Source organism: Rhineura floridana, chromosome 2 (assembly GCF_030035675.1).
Source record: "Rhineura floridana isolate rRhiFlo1 chromosome 2, rRhiFlo1.hap2, whole genome shotgun sequence".
Taxonomy (NCBI): domain Eukaryota; kingdom Metazoa; phylum Chordata; class Lepidosauria; order Squamata; family Rhineuridae; genus Rhineura; species Rhineura floridana.
The window spans coordinates 91,952,797-91,975,410 of NC_084481.1; the positions used below are offsets into that span (position 1 = coordinate 91,952,797).

A 22,614-nucleotide genomic window follows, 5' to 3' on the forward strand; every position below is an offset into this window, starting at 1 on the left:
CAAACCTTTGTTTAAAATTAAAGTTGAGATTAGAAAGCCACTTACTTTGTCTGGTTCCAGATTTAGTGCTGCATGGAGTTTACACTGTAATGCTAAATGGCTTTTCCTATACAGATTTTTACAGATTCTATGCAGCTGTACAGAATCTGAATTTGGCATAGAATTCAGCCCACTGCACTCAGAACTCCATTGGTTTCCTCCTCCTCCTCCTCCTCCTCCTCCTCCTTTTTCCATGGCAGATGATCCCAGTAGATATCAATTCTTCTTGATCACTGGTCCTTTCTATGAGGCTTCCAGCCAGTTGGAATCTAGCTGCAGGAACACAAACCTCTCTATCTGTTTCACAGCAGCCCTGGTGCATCACAGTACTGATAGACTTAGTTGCTGTCATGTCAGCCTACTTTGCCAGTGATTTCAACAGAGAGCAGAGTGGAAAAAAACAAAGGTAAGAAACTTGCATGATGGACAGGATATGCAGGGGAATTATGCTATGTTTGCAGCAGCATGGGGGCAGTCAAAATTAAAGCACAGTGTGACCAAGACATCACCGGGAAGTAGTTTTATTCCATTCCCTTGCTTGTGCTTTTTGTTGTTTAGTTTGAGAGCTGGGAATGATATAAAATGCCCATAGTTTCCTGCGATTATACAAGTACTGATCAATACATTATAATGTTTAATATATTATTATAATCTCAGTACCTGCTATTATACAGGTACCTAACATTATACAGATACCGGTCAATGGATGGGAGAATCTGACTGCCTGTGTTGAGCTAACTGCTGCATTTCAGGCCTGAACTTCTATGTCTAACTATAAACACAGACGCTTCTCTAGCTTGCAGGCATTCCACAACTCTGCCTGTAGCTTCCTAGCCCTGTTGCCTGCACTGCTGGCTCAGCCCACAGACCAAGAGAGCAGGTTGCAAGAACAAAGCCTGATGGTAAGGGTCCATTTCATAACTCCTGTCTTCTGGTCTACTCAGCTTCATCTTACCTCAGCCTCTCCCCATAATCCCTTTCCTTAAGCCTCATTTTTAATGCCCAATTTAATTTCATTAAGCATAATATAAGGAAAATTCAGTTAGATTTAAGTTTTAATTTAAGTATGTTATTTTCAATTTAATTCTCACTCTTCATAGTCTCTCCCAAGAACTTGTGCATTTCATTTAAAGTTTGGAACAAAACTGGGTTCCAACTCTGATTTTTAATTTCTTAAAGATGGGAAACAGCTATTGTTCCTTCATCCCAGAATCCCAGGTGTGTAACCTAGTATCTGTTGCACCTGGAGGGACTTGTTTAGCCTGCAATCCCCATCTTGTAACTTAGTCCACAAGCTGACATATTACATCACCCTGATTGTTGTATTTTGTATGTTTTTTATTTTTCCTCATTCCCCTTACTCCCTCTTTTGTGTAACAACTTGCCTCCAGAAGAGTTCTGGAGAACTCAAAGGTTTACCATACTTTTATGACAGTTTGGTTGGTCGCAATAAAGGTATTTATTGCCCAGTTGTGGACTTGGGACTGTTAATGCTGTGATGTACTTGCATGTGCAATGATTACCTGCACACCCATCACTCTAAAGCTCTTCTCTCCTAAGAGATGTGGCTTCAGGCCAATAAAGCTGGCCACACTTGTTATCCCTCATTGTGTCTGGCTAATTTGCTGCACTCTGTACGGCCTCAGATCTTCCTTTCAGGTCAAGAAGGCCAGATTATAAATTAGATAAAAAGAGCCCTGCTGGATCAGACCAAAAATCCATCTAGTCTATCTAGCATTCTGTTTCCCACAATAGCCAACCAGATGCCTCCAGGAAGCACATGTGTGTGTTATGTGCCTTCAGGTTGATTATGACTTATGCAACCCTATGAATCAGTGACCACCAATAGCATTTGTTATAAACCACCCTGTTCAGATCTTGTAAGTTCAGGTCTGTGGCTTCCTTTATGGAATCAATCCATCTCTTGTTTGGTCTTCCTCTTTTTCTACTCCTGTTTTTCCCAGCATTATTGTCTTTTATACTGAATCATAGCTTCTCATGATGTGTCCAAACTAGGATAACCTCAGTTTCATCATTTTCACTTCTAGTGGTAGTTCTGGTTTAATTTGTTCTAACACTCAGTTATTTGTCTCTTTCGCGGTCCATGGTATGCGCGAAGCTCTCCTCCAACACCACATTTCAAATAAGTTGATTTTTCTCTTACCCACTTTTATCACTGTCCAACTTTCACATCCATACATAGAGATCGGGAATACCATGGTCTGAATGATCCTGACTTTAGTGTTCAGTGATGCATTCTTCCCTAATAATGTCTCTGACTCTGATCTATAGTTCTTCTAGTTCTCTGTCAACTAAGTAAGTTTGAAGCCTCAGATCTGTTCCTTATTTGATCTTTATATTCTTCTGGGTGTTATTTAAATGGTCCTCTCTTTCCAACTACTGGTATTCACTGGAATACTTTCCCTAACCCTCAAGGTTCTTTATAGCTATCATGACTAATAGCCGTCAATAAAGTTATCTTCCATGGATTTGACTAACCCCTTTTTAAACCAACCTAAACCAATGGCCATCATCACATCCTATAGTAGTATATTTTGAGTTGTGTGCCTGTCCCAAATCTATTCTCAATTTTTCTTTGATGAGATACGTTGTTACAAAATAAACCTAGAATTAATGTATATAAGAAGAGTCTACTGGATCAGGCCAATGGTCCATCTATTCCAGCATTCTGTTTTTACAGTGGCCAACCAGATGCCCAGGAAGCCCACAAGCAGGACATGAGCACAAGAGCACTCTCCCCCCCTACGATTTCCAGCAACTGGTATTCAGAAGCGTACTGCCTCTGATCATGGAGGAAGAGCATAGCCATCATTGCTAGTAGCCATTGATAGCCTTATTTTCCATGAATTTGTCTTTTAAAGCCACCCAAGTTGGTGGCCATCAATGCTTCCTGTGGGAGTGAATTATGGGCTACTTTTTTTTGTCTGTCCTGAATCCTTCAACATTCAGCTTTGTTGGATGTCCACGAATTCTGGTGTTATGAGAGAGGGAGAAAACTTCTCTGATAGGTTACTATCTCCCCGTGGCTATACCTCACTCTACCCATGATCACTGAAATTGGGGTGACATCACCCATGTTCCTCCTTACTAAGACTCCTCCTGAACACATGATATGATATGAACAAGAGCCCACCAACAAAACCTACTTGAACCAATTATCCTAGTAGGCCTCTGAGAGAATTGGGAATAGTCAGACCCACTCAATATTTTTCACACAGGGCACATCTACTCCCATCTCACACCCAGGGAGGGCCAGCCTTCTGCCAGTTGCAGACTCTCACTCTGAAGGCATCTGGTGACTTTCTCCTATCATTCAGTTAGCTGCACAGGCTCCCACCCTGCACAGGAACTACACATGTGCCATACACCCTCCCCACTACCTTTGTATTTAAAAAAATACAATCAAGCAGTATATAAATTTTGTTAAATAAAATAAACACTGATAATGCCTTTTGCTTCCTTGGATAGAGAATAGAGAGGGGTATGTGAGTGTGTATAGAAATTAGCCTACATCCATTGTTCTGCCCACTTTTGCCTCTGGCCATATCCAGCATGGCTTGTGGCTCCTGGAAGGTTGCCCAAAAGGGAATTTGGGCTTTGGGTTCCCACCCCTGCTCTAGGCACATCTGTAGCTGCTCTGATTTCAGCAGCACAGTCAGCGTACATTGATCTTAACAGTATTTCTCTCCTCCTCAAGTCTTCCTCTACTCTCATTGTAACATCATCCCTTGTCTCTTATCCTTACAGTGCTTCATCCGCCTGTGTGAGAGTATGGATTGCACCTGCTCCTCCATCTCCATTCCCTTCTACACCAGCTTGCTTGAGGAGCATCACTCCCTGCTGGATGCACTTTGCCATGGTGGTAGCTGTGACCAGCCAGCTGAGGAAGGTAACAAATACTGTGGAGAAAGTGCCCATCCTCCCATATTTTGGGGGATAGTGCAAAAAGCCCCTCAATGTCTCCCCTCCAAACTAGCCTCTTCATTTTTACTTGTAGTTACAAGTAAACGTTTGCAGCTGTTGTGTTCCCCCTCGCTGCTTCATTTTTAAAATTGCCTTTGCCATGTGAGCCCAGTCAATCAAGGATCACACAGCGAATGTGATGGTGTCGATATACCACAGTGCTAATCAGATTTGGCTACATGGCAGTGACTGAGGACAGTTGAAGCCCTATTGTCCTTGGCAAAGGACTGTGCCTTATTGCTGAGGCAACTGAGCCAATGTTCTCTCTTGCCATGCTACACTGCACTGAAACTCATAGAGTAGCCTGGCAAGACAGGGTGTGCCGTCTGAGTAGGTTTAGCAGTAGAAATATTTCCCATTTTGTCATACTGCGCTGTAGCAATGTCATTGCTAAGCAGCATTGTAAAAGAGAAAATAGCAGTCTAGCAGTATATAGCAATAGAACAAGTTCTCTTCCCTCCCCCCTCAGAAAAAGTCACAAAAAGGGGAGTACTTTCATGAGGGTTGCAAAAATGTTCATGAAAGTTGGCTTTCTGTTTCAGATTGGCTCTAACTCAGACCCTTCATGTAATTTTCGCCATGGTCCAGTTGTGCCACTGTCCCTTACTTCTAATTCTCACCCCCACATTAGGGGCTTCCCATCAAGCATCATCATCATTTGTTGGTGTGCTGCCTTTCCATAGCTAAGCCATGCTCAAGGTGGCTTACAACATCAAAAAAAATTACATAATTCATTCTAACAGTTACAAAAATAAAACAAATAGTCGAACAATAGTCATAAACAGTAAATTAATAAAAACATCTCAATAAATATACAATAAAATTAATCTGGATCTATTTTCTTTTTCCTTGACACCATTCCTTGACCTGGCCTTTCAGTTCAATTCCAACATGCTTTGAATGTTAGTGGTGGGAGCTCTTTTACCCCATAGTGGGAGGAGTTCCTTGCGTCTTTGCAAAGGGCAGTCCACCCTTGCCTTACTCGCATATAACTTTGCAGCATGACAAAGTTCCCATCCTATCCTCTCCCTGTCAGTCAGTTATAATTTCTGCTTGTCAGTGTTTTATTGGATGTCTCCTTCTAGTTTTTGGAAATTTGAACCACTTTCTCCTTTTCACTGTTTGGAATGTTGCCCATATCTCTAAAATACTCTTTTTCATCCTGATTCCCTCTTGCTTGCAACAGTGTTCTTTAGTGGGGGATCTAAATTAAATCAATTTTAATTTATAGCATTTAGGTAAGTTTTTAAAAAAAATATGCAAAGTGCGGTAGCTCCAATTAAATATAGGCACTTTGCATTTGTTCTCTCTCTCTCTCTCTCTCTCTCTCATCTTATTTATTTATTTATTTATTGCACTTGTATACCGCCCCATAGCTGAAGCTCTCTGGGCGGTTTACAGCAATCAAAAACATTAAAACAAATATACAATTTAAAACACATATTTTAAAAACAATTTAAACACAATTTTAAAATTTAAAACAATATAAAATATAATTTTTTTTTATATTTTATAATATAAAAACAATTTAAAACACATACTAAAATGCCTGGGAGAAGAGGAAAGTCTTGACGTGGCACTGAAAAGATAACAGTGTGGGCGCCAGGCGCACCTCGTCACAAACGTCATTCCATAATTTGGGGGCCACCACTGAGAAGGTCCTCTCCCTCTTTGCCACCCTCCGAGCTTCCCTCAGAGTAGGCACCCGGAGGAGGGCCTTTGATCTTGACCGTAGTGTATGGGTGGGTTTGTATCGGGAGAGGCGTACCGTTAGGTATTGTGGTCCCAAGCCGTGTAAGGCTTTATAGGTCAAAACCAGCACCTTGAATTGAGCTTGGAAACATACAGGCAGCCAAAGCAAGCGGGCCAGAATTGGTTTTATATGTTTGGACCGTCTGGTCCCTGTTACCAATCTGGCTGCTGCATTTTGCACAAGCTGCAGTTTCCGAACCGTCTTCAAAGGCAGTCCCACGTAGAGTGCATTGCAGTAATCTAACTTGGAGGTTACCAGAGCATGGACAACTGAAGCCAGGTTATCCCTGTCCAGATTGGAACGTAGTTGGGCCACCAACCGAAGTTGGTAGAAGGCACTCCATGCCACAGAGGGTATCTGAGCCTCAAGTGACAGAGATGGTTCTAGGAGAACCCCAAGCTACGAACCTGCTCTTTCAGGGGGAGTGCAACCCCATCCAGAACAGGTTGGACATCCACCATCTGGTCAGAAGAACCACCCACTAGCAGCATCTCAGTCCTGTCTGGATTGAGCCTCAGTTTATTAGCCCTCATCCAGTCCATTGTTGCAGCCAGGCACTGGTTCAGCACATTGACAGCCTCACCTGAAGAAGATGAAAAGGAGAAATAGAGCTGCTGATGGCAACGCACTCCAAAGCTCCGGATGACCGCACCCAACGGTTTCATGTAGATGTTGAATGGCATGGGGGATAGAACTGACCTCTGCAGAACCCCATACTGGAGAGTCCAGGGTGCTGAGCAGTGTTCCCCAAGCACCACCTTCTGGAGGTGACCTGCCAAGTAGGAGTGGAACCACTGCAATGCAGTACCTCCCACTCCCAACTCAGCTAGTCTCCCCAGAAGGATACCATGGTTGATGGTATCGAAAGCCGCTGAGAGATCAAGGAGAATCAACAGAGTCACACTCCCCCTGTCTCTCTCCCGACAAAGGTCATCAAAGGCCGTTTCCGTGCCAAAACCAGGCCTGAAACCCAACTGAAATGGATCCAGATAATCTGTCTCATCCAAGAGTGTCTGGAGCTGGCCTGCAACCACTCGTTCCAGGACCTTGCCCAGGAATGGAACATTTGCTACCGGCCTAGAGTTATTAAGATTTTCTGGGTCCATGGAGGGCCTCTTCAGGAGTGGTCTCACTACTGCCTCTTTCAGGCAGCCAGGGACCACCCCCTCTCGCAGGGAGGCATTAATCACTTCCCTGGCTGAGCCGGCTGTTCCATCCCTGCTAGCTTTTATTAGCCAAGAAGGGCAAGGATCCAGCACAGCAGTGGTTGCATGAACCTGCCCAAGCTCCTTGTCAACGTCCTCAAGCTGCACCAACTGAAACTCATCCAAGAAATCGGGACAAGGCTGTGCTCTGGATACCTCACTTGATTCACCTGCTATAACACTGGAGTCTAAGTCCTGGAGGATGCTAAAGATTTTGCCTAGCAAATTCATCACAGCGGGCCTCAGATGGTTCTACCATGTCCCTGGGGCCAGAGTGTAATAGCCCCCGGACAATTCTGAAGAGCTGCGCTGGGCAGCAGATTGATGATTTGATAGTGGCAGCAAAATATTTTTTTTTTGCCACCCTCACTGCCCCTAAATACAGCTTACCATAGGCACTTACCAGTGTATAATTGCATCCGCTAGGAGTTTGCCTCCATCTGCCCACAAGCCGTCTCCTATATTGTTTCATCGCTCTCAGCTCTGGGGTATACCATGGAACCCTACGAGCTCTACACAGGAGAGGGCGCTCAGGAGCAATCATGTCAACCGCCCGGGTCATTTCCATATTCCACAGTTCAACCAGGGTTTCGACAGGAGCATCAGCCCTATCAGCCGGAAAACTCCCCAGAGCCCTTTGGAAACCATCCGGATCCATTAGTCTCTGGGGGAGGAACAACTTAATAGATCCCCCACCCTTGCAGAGGGGAAAAGCCGCTGTAAGTCTAAACTTCGCAGTGATCTGTCCATGGCAGAGGGACTGATGCAAGGCCCCCCACATTCAGATCACCAACTCCATGTCCAGTTGCAAAAACCAAATCTAGAGTATGCCCTGCTACATGTGTTGGGCCAATGGCATATAGGGACAGTCCCATGGTTGTCATGGAGACCATGAAATCCTGAGCCGCCCCGGATAAGGTGGCCTTGGCATGGATGTTGACATCCTCAAGAAGCAACTGTCTGGGGGATCTCAACAGTACACCCGAGACCACCTCCGTCAGCTCAGCTAGGGAGTCTGTTGGGCAGCGGGGTGGGCGGTACACCAACAGAATCGCCAGTCTGTGCTGCTGACCCAACATAAGGTGCAAACACTCCAGACGAGTAGTCAGATGGACAGGGTGCTTGCAGAGGGAGTTGGAGCTCCTATAGACCACAGCAACCCCCCTCCCCGACCCTCAGGTCTACCCTGATGCTGGACCAGATACTCTGGTGGACATAGCTGGGAGAGACTGACTCCTCCCTGCTCACCCACCCAGGTCTCGGTTATACATGTCAGGTCGGCTGCTCATCCACTATTGTGAATGAGGGAGATCTTATTATGCACCGATCTGGCATTTAGGAGCAGCATCCAGAGGCCTGAGAGTCGGCTGATAGGGCGACCAACAAACCTGCAGGTGTGGGGAGGACTGGAACAAGGCACAGCCATTAACTGCCTGGGCCGCGTTCCCCTTACCTGGCAAGTCCTCCTCACAATGCCATATCTCCCTCTACCCATTACTACACTAATTGGGGCCCCCCTGAGGTCTCCCCACTTGGCTCTGAGTCCTCTCTCCCAGGCACATAACTGAAGACCCAGAAAAAGGCAGACAAAGCAGGAGCCCCCTCAGCCAGCCGGCTTATGTATCCCCTCCAGAGAGGGGACAGGTGGAAAAAATCAGCCACAGCTGGCTGAGTACGTGGGACCTGGTCCTGCAAGGCGTGGCCCCCGCAGAGCAGAAGTCCAACCAGGAAAGGGTGGTGGTGGTGGTAGCGGTAGCCGAGCAGCAGCAGCAAGCAGACAGGCAGATAGCAGCAGCAAATGGCTCTCTTTCCCTGGAAGGGATGGTGGTGTTCCCCTTCCTCCTGCAGGCACTGGGTCTCCTCATTATTTCTTAGTATTAGAAGGGGGACAATTAATGGGATGGATTTCTCATCTCAGTTATAGTGAATGTAATGAAAACTGTCTTTTTAAAGAAACTATTTCCCAAAGTATATCTTTTGCATAATTATTTCCTTTGAGGAAAGGAAGGAAAGATCAACGGGGGACAAAATAACTGAGTCTCAAAGGAGATATTCAGGAGTTTTTTAAAAGCACACAATTTTACTATACACAGAATAGTGCAAATGTTACCCACAGTAGGGAGCACATAGAGTAGGGAATATAACCAAGAAAAAAGAACTCAGTTATGTCAGGCCTAAGTGCAATAAATGTACAGGAGGTGATACATATACAACTTCAGTAGTAAGAATATAAGATGAGCCCTGTTAGATCAGACCAGTCTAGCCTATTATTTTTATTACTTTATTAGATTTCATACTCGCCCTTCACCTTGAGGTCCCATTTTAGTCCAGCATTCTGTTTTCCCAGTAGCCAACCTGATATCTATGGGAAACTCACAATAGCACTCCCCCTCTTGAGATCCCTAGCAACTGTATTCAGAGGTGTGCTATAGGGAAGTCTTGCCTGTGCCATATGGATTATACAGAAGAAATAGATTGAAAATCATAGAAGGGTCCAAAATGTCCTTTGATTGCATGATGAAGTAACATTTAATGGAAGCTGGAGACTGGCATAAAGAACAAGCTGTAGGGAGAGCTAAAGTTTTACTTTCGTTTTGTCTTCATCCAACGCAAATGACCTATGGCCATTTGTGTGATCTAGGGCCCCAAACAAGTGGAAGTACTTTATAAAGGTACACCATTGGTCTCTTTTGCTGCTGTTCCAGTGGAGGGCAATGCCTTTGAGGTTTGGACCTAAGTTATTACAAGAGTAAGCTTCTGTGAGTGTCTTTAAATCTGTTCATGTGGAAGCAGGCCCTTGGTAATGGAAGGAGATGGGGAAGATGCTCAGGAATCTGATTTGATGATTTGTATCCAACGTAGCACTAAGTAAGCACCCTGTCAGTGCAAGGATTACCATTAGCGCAGTGGGACTTCTTTCGCCTCTTCCCTCTGTGCACCCCCTAAATCTTTTCTAGGGGTGCCCTCAACCCTCTGGAGTAGATTTGAGGAGGGTGCACAGGGGAGGAGGAGGGAAAGTCCCATTGCGGTAGCAGTAAATCTTGTGCTTGCGGGACACATTTTGAGCGTGTGCAAAAGCATTGTCTCTTTGTTACTACAAAATTGCAACCAACTCCAAAGCCTTCTAGGTTATTAAAGGGCATGACTTTCAGATATTGTGGTCTTACTGATTTCTCACTGAGTTTGAAGCCGAGAATTTCATTAAATACAAGGCAAGATCTGTCTTAGCACTGTTTTTGATGTCAAGGGATATATCACTGTAAAAGGCATTTCTTTTCCACCTCTTGTCAGCTTGGTGTAGTTAACCTTACTTAGTGCATTCTTTTTGCTCTCACCCTCCCTTTGAACAGTGTCCCCCAAGTCAGTGCAAGAGTGGAGTGAACGCTTGGGAGCTGCCTTTACTGCAGCCTTAGCAGCATCCTGTGGCATCCTAGGAGGGCATACCACATGTCATAAGGCCAAAAAGCAGGTGGGAGTTTTCTTGGCACTTTTGCTTTTGAAAAGTTGGCTCTATAGCTCCCTCAAGTGGTGGAAAGTGATAATGGTGTTAGCACTAATTGCAAGGGATTTCTGTTGCAGATCTCTCAGCGAGTAGCTGAGAAGCTCATTGAGAAAAATAATTGCCTGCTGCCAAGCCTCCTCTCAGGAGTTGAGCGCTCAGCCTCTTCTCTGAATGGGCTAAAGGTAACACATCTCTCCAGGTTTCTTTTGTTTCTAGGGGAGTCAGAGAATAGATGCCCAGGGCATCTTATCCTTTGATACAGTGTGTCTTCCCCTTTCCCCTCCTGGCTGGGGAAGAAAGAAACGATGCTTCATTGGTCTGATCTTGCTCTGCCTTTCCATCACCCAGGTCCTGTATGCCTGTTGCCATGTCAGTCAGACTCTGTGCCATCGCTTAGCAACTCCAGAAGTGCTGAGTTCCCTGATCTGTCACCTGCAAGGCAAGGTATTTATTTATTCTGACACTGCGAAGATTTCTGCCTCATCAAGAATACATGTGAAGTCTCAGCCCTAGGAATGATGGGTAGAGGGGAAGAATGGAAGTTGTCTTATACCAAGTTAAACTATTTGCCCAAGAGTGTCTACTCTGATTGTTAGTGGCTTTCATGGTGTGAAGCAGGGGTCTTTCTCATCACCTGCTCCCTGGTCCTTTTTAACTGGAAATGCCAGGGTTTTGAGAAGTCATAAGCAGGGAACTGAGAACAGGATTGAGAAAAGGTGGTGGGGTACCTGGAGAGATATTACAAAGGGATAGGGATAGGTAGGGAAAGTACATTGAGGTAGCCATGATCTTAGAGTGAACCACTGTGGGAGAGAAACTGGGTAGTCTCTCTGTGGACTGGACATGGGACAGAAAGGTGATGGATTGTGGGGCAGCGTTTCAGGTTTAAGCCTTGTCTCTTTCAAAGGTCCCACTGACTGAAGTGGCACAAGTGCAGGCAGCTGAAGCCTCACTGAGACTCTTCTCCCTCCTGCTCCTCCAGCTACAGATCCTTCCACCTCAGTAAGTGTTGCGTTAGAGCTTTTCACATTCTTGCCATGACAACTTGGACACAGAAGGAAAGGGGCTAGCAGAGACTTCACCGATTGGCATTGATTGTCAAGAAGCAGATGGCCTCCAGTAATGAGTCAGTGCTGCTGTGGAGAGGCACTTGATAGAAAAGGAAACTGATCTGCATATCTCTGGGAATGTCCCCTACAACCCCCATCACAAAACATGCCAGTCCAAGAGATCTTTTGCAAGATGATGATGTGCATGGTGCTTTACCGTTCTCTGTAAACAGAAATCCCCCCAGTACACTCTTTCAATGTTTGCTGTACCTACCCTAGACTCTGGAGTGGCTCATCTGATGCAATAGAGCCTTAGCAGTAACCTCTCAACTGCTTGTTGGAGCACAGAGTCTACAAAGCCTGGCCATAGAGAGAATGCTGGGACTTGTGTTGAATTAAAGACTCAACATCTGGTGGCTATAAGCATTGTCAAAATGTATGGTTTCTTAGTCCAAAGCAACCATCTGGCAGTGAGCAACAATGAGGTCTGGAAGTTGCTGTTTTGAAAATGAATTTTTTAATTAAATGAAATGAGATTTTTAGGGTCCTACTGAAGCCACTATGTTAGATAACCATGTTTAGTGGGCAATGGTGCAATCCCCAGCCTTATTTAGCTTTATACTGACATTTCTTCCCAGTCTAACATTTAAGTACCTAGCAAGTATTGCTTGCCTTGAAGAAGAGCACTCAAGCTTTTAACAAAAATTGGAAATGTAATATTCCGCACCCCCTAAAAAAACTTATGAACAACTGACCCAGACAAGTTGAGGGTAAAATCTGGAAATAAGATGTAGCTCCTCTTAATCCTCCAGTTCAGAGGTGAAATATAACTGAAATTTCAGTTAAAACTCAAAACATGTCGGCAAGGGACTTCTTACCACTTGCGCTAACTCAGTTGTTGTAATGCAGTGGTTGCCAAATTGTAGCCAAGAGAGGCTGAAGTGTGCCTTGAAAACTGAAGCCATCTGCTAGATCAGGGAGGCCCCATGCAGCACTGTTTTCTGCCAGTATATGAACAATAACAACATCTTGAAGGGTTTCCTGATACACGGTCTGCAGAATTGTTGATGGGTATGGGAGAATCCCAGAAACATTACCATTCTCCAGAAAGCCTAGACCCATCCTTGGCCAATGGAGAGATTGAGATGCTAGGAATAATTGTAACTTGGCTATTCCACAGTTGCAAGGAGAGTGAGTAGCTGTTCTTGGGGGGTGATTAAGGGAATCTCTGGATTTATGGCTATTAGTCATGATGCTTATATCTTAACCTCTAGTATCGGGGATAGTACACCTCTGAATATCAATTGCTGTAGAACATGAGTGGGAAAGTGCTGTCGTGCTCATGTCTTGCTTGTGAGCTTCCCAAAGGCATCTGTTTGGCCACTGTGAGAACAGAATGCTGGACTAGATGGGTCTTTGGTCTAATCAAGCAGAGCTCTTCTCATGTGCTGATACATGTTTGATTCTATTTTATTTAATTAACAAAATTTGAATACCGCTTGAATGTAAAGACGTCTAAGCGGTTTACAAAAAACATTAAAATTATCAGTAAAACAGTTAAAAATAAGTAATTAAAGCATATTTAAAACAGTTAAAACAGCTACTAACTAAAAAGATTAAAACAGATCAACAGCTGTGTGTCTGGAAAGGCTTGCCTTAAAAGAAAAGTTTTAAGCAGGTGCTGAAAGGAATACAGTGAGTGTGCCTGCCTGATGTCAGTAGGCAGGGAGTTCCAAAGAAGAGGTGCTGCCACACTAAAAGAACAATTTCTTATAAATACAGAACGAGTGTTAGGCGGCACCTGTAACAGTGCCTGTTCTAGAGAGTGAAGTGGGCACATATGGGGTAAGGTGGTCTTGCAAGTAAACTGGTCCCAAGCTATTAATGGCTTTATATACTAGTAGTAGCACCTTGAACTTGGCCCAATAACAAACTGGCAACCAGTGCAGATCTCTGAGCACAGGTATTATATGCTGACGTGGTCCAACGCCCATCAGCAATTTGGCTGCAGCATTCTGCACTAATTGCAGTTTCTGGGTGAAGTGCAAGGGAAGTTTCACTTAGAGTGCATTGCAGTATTCTAGCCTTGAAGTCAGTGTTGTGGTCAGAGTGCTGGACCAGGACCTGGGAGACCAGGGTTCAAATCCCCACTCCGCCATGAAGTTTGCTGGGTGACCTTGGGCCAGTCACAGCCTCTCAGCCTAACCTACCTCACAGGGTTGTTGTGAGGATAAAATGGAGAGGGAGGAGAACCATATGCGCCACCTTGAGCTCCTTGGAGAAAAGGTGGGATATAAAATGTAATAAATAAGTCACCAATGCCTGAATGACTGTGGCCAAGCTCTCCCTGTCCAGGAATGGTTGTAGTTCTCTCAGCAGGTGCAGCTGATACAAGGCACTTCTAGCCACTGAGACTACTTGGGCCTCGAGTGCCAGAGCTGGATCCAGAAGCAACCCCAGACTGTATTCCTGCTCCTTCAGGGGGAGTGCAACCCTGTCCAGGGCAGGCAGTCAACCAGTTTTCTCAGACATGAGAACTGCTCGCCCACAGTGCTCCGTCTTGCTCTTCAAGCTCAGCTTATTTTCCTTCATCTGTCCCACCACTGCATCCAGGCACTGGTCCAAGGCCTGCTCAGCCTCTCCTGATTCACATGTTTTGGAGAGGTAGAGCTGAGTGTCATCAGCATACTAATGACTTCTCACCCCAAAACTCTTAATGACAGCTCCCAATGGCTTCATATAGATATTAAATAGCATTGTGGATAAGGTGGTACCCTGCGGCACCCCATTGCACAACTGCCAGGGGGCTGAAAAACAATTGCCCAAAGCTACTCTGTGGACTCAGTCCTATAGGTAGGACTGGAACCACTGTAACACAGTGTCCCCAATTCCCATTCCCCAGAGCTGGTCCAGGAGGTTTCCATGGACAATGATATCGAAAGCCACACAGAGACTGAGAAGCAGGAGCAAAGTCGTACTCCCCTTGTCCCACTCTATAAAGGCCCCCCCTCCCATTCTAGAGTGAATTGTGCCTCTAATATTACTCTCAGCCCACCCCCCTGCCCAGGTACCAGACACTTGGGAAACGCTGTTGCAGTGAGATTTAAGAAGCCCCTTAAAAGAGAGTGGCTTTGTGGAGCCACTCACCACTCAGGCAGTGCTTCTGTAAGCGCCTGCAAACAATATATTGATTAAAGCACCATTTCTGGTTTTGCTTATATCCATATCCTGTGTGTGGGGCCATCCATAGGTCCAATTGCCCAGCCCTGTCTGCTCTTTGCACTCTGATCTTGCTTCCCTTTGGAGACAGCAGCCCCTGAGCTCCTTCCCAGAGTGGCGGTTGGTCAGAACTTGAGAAGTCAAAGAACTGCATAGCCCAAGACGGTGAGCGCCTTGATGTGACTTGTTCTATTCTTCTAATACTGTTTTTTCTTTGGTTCTGGTTTAGATCTGACATGCTGCTGAAAGAAACCATGGAGCTTTTCAACCATGCAACAGCTACCTCTGTTTTAGTGAGTCATCCTGCCAACAGGCTCTGTGGCTCAGTTTAGAATCTTCGATATAAATCCCTTTCACCGCATTGGATAAATTGATTATTACTAGACCCAGCTGTCAGTTTGTGCTCGAGGGGAAACCCTGCCATTATACACCTGATGGCAAACATGTGTTAGATGCTCAATGTCAAGGAAAGGGCCAAACTGTTCTGTTCTCACACCCAGTTGGAGGCATTGCAGACAGAACTTCATGGACTGTGGAAAAGGTTCTCCAGTGGGCTAAGGAACTTATTTAGTTAGCACAAAGATTTATGCTGGCGCAGTGGGGCTTCCCCCCCTTCCCATGCACCTCCTAAATTTTTTCTGGGGGTTTCCTTAATCGTCTGGAGCAATTTGGGGAGGGGAGGGAGTTCTGTTGTGCAAGCATAAATCCTTGCAGTAGTGGAATGAGTGCTTTGGATACTACCCATTGTGACAAGTCTGTACCAGATACGTCTGGGCTATGGCTGTTACTGTATCAAGTCAGAGGTGTCACAGTTGGACTTCTGTAGGCGTGGAAGCAGAAAGTAGTCTTGTCGGTTCTGCCGGGGTGGTGGTGGTCTAAAAACGCAATTCACATCCAGTGCAAGCAAGAGGGCATTGTGCCTGTACCTGCACTGAGAAGTGTAGATACAGCCTTCTACACAGAGGTCTCGCTTCCCACACAGAGTGCTGCAGGATTGCTGCTGACCTACCTCATCCAGTATGGTGCTGCTGTGACACTTGGGGGAGAGGAAGCCATGTCAATTATAGCTACTGTATTCACTGAACCAGCAGAGGTAAGAAACCAGCACCAGACAGACTGGGACACGTAGGCCACTGGCTGCAGTAGAGTGGCTGACTCGGGGGCCTGGCACCCTTCACTATCCCAGGTCTAATCCTTTTCTCTACATCTTTCAGCTGTGCCTGCCACCTCCCATGGGAGCTGGCTTCTATGATGGGCTCCTGCTCTTGCTGCTGCAGCTATTAACCCAGGTACGGCTTCCTTCTATGTCTCAGCAAGCAGCTGCTTTGTATTCTCTAGAGGGTGTCCACAAACGATCCAGGAAGTAGGTATTGGAGAAAGTTTGGGAATGCCTTCGCTTGTCAGGCAGAGCAGGATGGGGCAGGGCAAGAAATTGGCTACTTCATCTCACTGTTGCACTGTGCCCAGCCCCACAGCTCAGTAGGTCAGTAGGGAACTGGCTGTCGCCCAGGCACTGTCCTTCCTGCTCATGGAGATCCTTGGAGACTGCCCTATGAACAGTTGGAAGGGCTGCTTTGGAACATAGGGCAGAGCAGCCTTCCCATCATGGGGCCCTCTAGATATTTTGGGTTATAACTCCCATCATCCCTGACTATTTAGTTTAGTTAGTTTAGTTAGTTAGTTTAATTTATATACCGCCCTAAGCCCGAAGGCTCTCTGGGCGGTGTACAAAAAGATAAAAACAAGCACAATATATAAATACAATTTTCCATGTTGTCTGGGGCTGATATATGGGTGACACCAGGTTAGGTAAGGCTGGGATAGAGAAAGGACAGACAGCACAGTGTCTAGAATGGGACCTAAACATCCAAGTATGCTACCGTGGTTGTACACATAGGATAATCTCAAAGTGTATTTTCTGGCAGTGTGGTTCAGTTCTTTCTGTAGGACTTGAAGCATTTAAAATTATTATTGAGGACACTGTAGACAAGAAAAGTGCAATCTAGTGTGTGTGCGCTCAAAGAAATTCTAGCTAGTTTTCTCATCTGCATATTATAACATCTTTTTCTCAGCAATCTTGTGGACTAGAAAGTTGCTGGTTTCTCTCTCCTTCCCTCTTAAAATAAGTTGTTATAGTTTAAATGTAATAAAATAAAAGCAGAGTCTCAGGATCCTGCAGAATCCACTATTTTCCATATTGGAAACGGTGGGTGGTAGTCAATGGTAGTCCAGAGTAGACCCATTGAAGTTAATAAACATGACTAACTTAGGTTTATTAATTTTAATGTTACAGTTAGTGGCACAACTCACAATGATCATCTTTAAATTCTGTAGCACAGTGGGGAAGACAGTTTAATCCTTTCTGGGCATATCAGCTGAGTTATGTGCAGCATTTCCTCCAGGTGGATCCCCAAATTCTTGTTTTTTAGTTACAGGTGGGAAGAGAAGTCCAGTCAGAAAGCTTTGGGAGGTGGGTGGGAGGGAGAAGATGTGTCAGACTGCAGAAGGAGTAGCCGTGGAGTTCCTACGGTGAACTAAATCTGTGGGCTGCAATGCAGAGTACGGTATTTTGGCTCTCAGCTGACTGGTCTGAAGCTTGTTCCTTTTCTTTTGTCAGGGGGATGCAGCAATGGTGCGGGAGTTTGCTACCTCAGAACTCTGGGGCATAGCGTGGCATCGCTTTGCCATGGTGCTCCACTTAACTACTCAGAAGCCAGTAATGGAAGGCGAGACCCCGAGAGCTGCCCAGCAGGCACCAGAGCCAGACTGGAGTCTCATCTCGCCACAAGGTATAAAGGTGGTTTTCAGTAAGAAGAACCCTGAATTGCCCAGGGAACTTCTTGTTGGGCATCTGGCTTCCCATGAATCTCCTCCTGCCAGATACATATCAGAAGACAGAGCCTAGAAGGCTCTAGTCTTTGTGAAGCTAGATGTCAGGATGCCCTCAGTCTCTCCATAATGTTAGGCCTGGGTATGGCAGTCATCTTTAGATTGGGAAGGGCAAGAGAAGATTGAGTGGCTAGATCAGGGGCCCTCACTGTCTCTTCTCGCCCTGTAGGAACCTTGCTGTTCCTCAGCTTAGCCCTCTTCGTCTTCACACGAGAGCCTCATCAGTGCCTTCTCCAGCTGGCCCAGCCCAATGGGGTTATCATGGCAACTCTAAACAAGCTGCTTGAACCTGACTTCCTCGTGCACTTGGCACAAACGTGAGTAATAAATATTCCAGTGATGGGCTATAGAAGGAACAGAATGTACTCGTAAAGAAAATGCTACAGAAAATTTTTGTATGTTTGGTGGGGGAATATTGCATAGAAACACACCTCTCACTCACTCACCCAAACAACACAGCCATACAGTCTCCCCACCAGATTTTGGTCTAGCTCTTCCCTTTCTTAACAGCTACAATTTTCAACAAGCTGCCACAAGGTACAGAAGGAGATTATATACAGCCTTCTGTGTCTCCATATTGAGTCCAAAAGTGTGCAGCAGAATTTGGCTAACAATCGTGGTTTTCATATTTAGGTTATTTTTTTGCCAGTAAAGATTTCTCAAACCCTCCTTAGCTTACACTTCAAATATTACAACCTCTTTTTGTACACCTTATTCCCTGCCCTCTTCCAATCTTTGTCAATGTATTTGGATTCCTAATTCCAATAACTACAGTCAAAATAAAGTGTGCAAATTAAGACTGTTTTCTCAGAATGATCCAATTTGGTATAACTTAGATTGAGCATAATATTTGCTTATTTTAATGGGGGGGAGGAGATTGTGATTTGGCTGAAAGACATCCCTTAAAATAAACATCTAATGGCTGAAAAGCAGGGCAGAATATGGGAAGCTGCCTTATCTCTGTTGGCTTGTGTGCGTTGTTGTGTGAAACAGCATACATTACGTTGGAGTTATGTTGAGCAAGAAACTTCTTCAGAGCATGTTAAGAGTCTTTATTGAAAGACATTAAGGCCAGAGGCTTAAGAGTAAATACATGTAGAGATTCTTCAGTCACCCCCCTTCTGGGTACATCTCTCTCCATAGATAAACACAAAAGACAGCCTCTCAGCTCAGAGGCATAATTCAGAAGAGAAGAACACATAGACTCTGTTAGAACTTTCCCAGTCGCTATCAGATGGCTACCATAGCAACAACCCTGGCAGTCCGTTCCCAGACAGAGCATAGACATAACTCCCCCTTAACCACAGTTACGTCTTCACACTTGCAGGCTTCATGGAAAACTACTAGAGACAGTAATGCCTACTGGTCACCAGCCCAACAATCTCCAGTTAGACTGTTGGTCCATCTAGCCCAGTATTGCCTGACTGGCAGCAGTTCTCCAGGAGTTTATCTTAGAGCCTTTCCCAGTCCTACCTGGAGATGCCTGGGATTCAACCTAGGACCTTTTGCATGCAAAGCATGTACTTTACCACTGAGCAACAAACCTCCCCTTGCTGTGCTTGGGGCGTGGCTACCAAAAGATATCGTTTCACTAGGCGCAGTTTTTGTCAAGCATTTAGAACTCACTATTGCAGTCCAAATATGCTTACATGTGGAAGACCCAACTAGTACTGCTTTCCTCCATCTCCCAGGCAGGTGCAAGAGGATGGTGATCCAGAGCTGATGCCAGCTTTTGTGCTCCATATTTGCCAGCTCCTCTGTTTCCCTTTTGCTCTGGACATGAATCCTGAAACTTTAGAGCTTATCATGACAGGTCTAAGGGACTCTGAAATCCCTGCCCGGTTACTCCAGGTAAAGCTTCTGTCTTTCCCCATAGATATCTAGGCACTAGAAAAGTGATGCCGGAAGAGGCATCTTTCCTTCTCTTTTCCCCTGGAATGTGACCTCTGCTGGACAGGACAGGACCAGTTCTGCTCCACACAAAACAGCATCTTTTGCCCTCCACGCAAAGCAGCATCTTTCATGGTGGCTGTGCTTGTGAAGATGCACTTAAATAATTGCTTGTCATAAAATGATCACCAAATGCCTTTAAATGAAATGGCTGTAGCCTGGGAGAGGGCTGGAAATGGCACCCTCGTAAAGCACAAAGGGATTTTACCCTTTGTGGGGATCCATTTTATGATAAAGATTCTGTAACGTATCCAACAAAGTTGTCCTGCTTGTGCAAAGACTGTTGCTTGCACAATGGAACTTCCCCCTCCTTCTCCTCTCCCCTTGTGTCCCCTGCAGAACAGATTGGAGGAGTGGAGAGAGAGAAAGGAAATTTCGTTGTGCAAACAGAAATCCTTGAGCGAATGTTATAACTTTGTTGGATACAACCCTCATGCTGGTGGTATCCACACTTAGATTCACAATTCTGCTTCTGCTTCCTTTGTAGGTCTGCATTCACCATCTTCCTTTCTCAGAGACTGAGTTGCCATTGAGTCTCCTATGCCACTTGGTCCTGAGTGACGAGGGCGTCATTGAGCAGGTGGTGGGAGTGGCTGCTTCAGAGCATGCCATTCCATTCTTATCAGCCATTTTGTTATCAGACCAGTTAGCCATTACTGCAGACTTGCTCTCCCTGCTCACCCATATAGCCCGGGCCAGTCCAGCTCATCTGTCATTTCTACAGAGGCTCCTGTGTGATTCAGACTCTGCTTCCCAGCCACTGAGCCACTTGCTGTGCCACCGAGAGTGCCCGGTTCGTGCCAGAGCCTGTAGCCTTGTGGGGAACTTACTGCGACATGGACAGGAGTTTCCTAAGGTGCTGGGGGGCCAGGTTGGGCTGCTGGAACGTCTTCTGGAACGTCTCTCAGATGAGGATGAACGTGTGCGCTGCTCAGCCAGCTTTGCTGTTGGTAATGCAGCTTACCAGGCTGGCCCTTTTATGCAGGCCCTGAGCAAAGCAGTGCCCTGGGTTGTTCGGCTCCTGAGTGATCCTCAGGCCAAGACCCGCTGCAATGCGGCTTCAGCGCTGGGCAACTTGGGCCGGCAGTCAGTGGAACTGGGGGATTTGCTGATCCAGAGCAGAGCACCTGATCATCTATTGGATGTGGCATGCCACGATTCCCAACCAGCTGTGCAAGAGGCAGCACTCATTGCCCTCCGATCCATTGGCCAGCAGCCCAGGATCCACCAGGTATTAGTTCAGCAACTGTGGAGGGGAGAACAGTAGGGGCTTTCTAGCCAGTTGAGGGCAGGCCGAAATAAACAAGCAGTCAGATTAACTTACTGTGCTTCACTTAATTCACTATGGTGCACACTGGAAGACTTATTGCAAGGTTGCTTGTAACGGCTGTTGAGGACAGTAAACCACAAAGGCCAAAGAAGCTTTCCTTGCTGGTCAAAAATTGAAGTTTGTAGGTAAGGGTCTAAAGGATTATGCCATCACTAGGTTTCTGTTAGGAAAACAGCTTGAGAATTTCTTGCTACCATTATGGTTGCCAATACTAGATGCCACTGAGGAGAGATTATGAATGTTTGGAGGAGCTCCATGGTAAAAAGAAACTTTGGAAACAACTGACTTGCTTTGTTTCTTAACTAGCACCAGTATGCCTCAATCTGTTTATCCTTTCTAAAATAGTTGCATATGAGTGGGCACCAAACCATCCCACCATGGTGATGACCAAGGGATAGATGTTTCCTGCATGAAAGTGAACTTTGTGTTGGCTTCAAGTGTCCCTGAGCTTTTGTTTGGCCATCCAATGGCTTATCCCATTCTTTCCCCCCCATCATAATAATATTTTAATGCACTTTTAAAAAGGAGGGTGGTATTCAGTGCAAGGACTTTTGTCTGTACAATGGAACTCCCCCCTCCTTTTGTGAGTCCCCTCCCTAAATCTGTTCCAGAGGGTTGTAGGAACTGCCAGGACAGATTTCTGGGGTGCATAGGAAGAGGGAGGGAAGTTTAATTGTGCAGCCTAAGTCCTCATGCTGCCCAAACAAGTGTGTTGCATACCAGCCTGTTGATGGGCTCCTTTCTCTGATAGGTTCAGTTCATGTCTCTCAAGAGTATTGACATCTTTCTCTGTAACAGACATTGAAGATACACTGGAGCTATATGAGGTTCTTTAGAATCCTGTTCATGTGTTACTTGCGTGATGAGTGTCACCATGATTACTTTTTAGCCTTACCCCCAACATCACATGTCCGCAAACAACTATGCATTACTTCCTGTAGTCTGAAGAGAAACCCCAGCATGGTATTCTGATCGTACAGAAGGCCTACATATGAGCAGATGCTCAAGTATTGGGGTTTCCCTTCAGACAAGGATGGACAATGCAGTTGTCTGAGGAAGGAGAAGCAATGTTGGAGGTGGGGTTAAAAACACAGCCCTACTCCAGGTAATCATGGTAATGCTCTCCATGGCTTAGGGCAGGGGTAGAGATTTTTTTTCTGGCCAATGGGCGAGATCCTTAACTTCCTACCCATGAGTGCCAAATTTTGACAGATGAGTGGGACTGCTTGCCTGTCAGTCACCTGACTCCATAGTGATGGCATCCAGCAGTGCTGCATTTTGAAGCCCCAACTGTCAGGATTTCAAAGTGCAGGGTGGGGCTGTTTGAAAGCCCTATTGCAAACAGGCCTGTGCTGCTTTTCGCAACTCCAAAAAGCAGAGGTTTAAAGAGCAGTGTGGTGCTCTTTGCAAGTCAAACAGCCTGCACTGAACTTTAGCTGCATGCTTCTATTTCCAGGGGTGGAATTAGCATGCACACCCAGTGCAGATGCAGACCCTGTCCATTACCTGATACCCTCCCCAAGTTACGCCAGCTGATTATTATGTGGCTGTGGTTTTTAAAAGGGGACCTTGGCCAAATTTGACTGGTAGGCCAAGGTTGACCTGTGGACGGATGGTTCCCCACCCCTGGGTTAGGGCAATTGGCTATGTGGGATGCAATGTTGCAACAGTTTCATAGTGTTCCAATCTCCTTG

General features: G+C 45.6%; 1 protein-coding gene across 6 annotated transcripts in view; it reads left to right on the forward strand.

Moving 5' to 3' along the window:
• STK36 (serine/threonine kinase 36) overlaps window positions 1-22,614 on the forward strand; it is a 36,092-nt gene that overhangs the window by 10,280 nt on the left and 3,198 nt on the right. For 4 of the 6 annotated variants that reach the window (XM_061609319.1, XM_061609316.1, XM_061609321.1 and 1 more), the window contains exons 13-26: window positions 348-445; window positions 836-941; window positions 3,808-3,949; window positions 10,332-10,450; window positions 10,561-10,665; window positions 10,832-10,927; window positions 11,391-11,485; window positions 14,981-15,044; window positions 15,734-15,844; window positions 15,966-16,040; window positions 17,369-17,540; window positions 17,810-17,957; window positions 19,332-19,491; window positions 20,078-20,821. In XM_061609319.1, coding sequence (XP_061465303.1) covers window positions 348-445; window positions 836-941; window positions 3,808-3,949; window positions 10,332-10,450; window positions 10,561-10,665; window positions 10,832-10,927; window positions 11,391-11,485; window positions 14,981-15,044; window positions 15,734-15,844; window positions 15,966-16,040; window positions 17,369-17,540; window positions 17,810-17,957; window positions 19,332-19,491; window positions 20,078-20,821 — 2,235 coding nt within the window. The remainder of the gene's footprint in view (window positions 1-347; window positions 446-835; window positions 942-3,807; window positions 3,950-10,331; window positions 10,451-10,560; window positions 10,666-10,831; window positions 10,928-11,390; window positions 11,486-14,980; window positions 15,045-15,733; window positions 15,845-15,965; window positions 16,041-17,368; window positions 17,541-17,809; window positions 17,958-19,331; window positions 19,492-20,077; window positions 20,822-22,614) is intronic. The other 2 variants (XM_061609318.1, XM_061609320.1) reach the window with 2 other exon arrangements.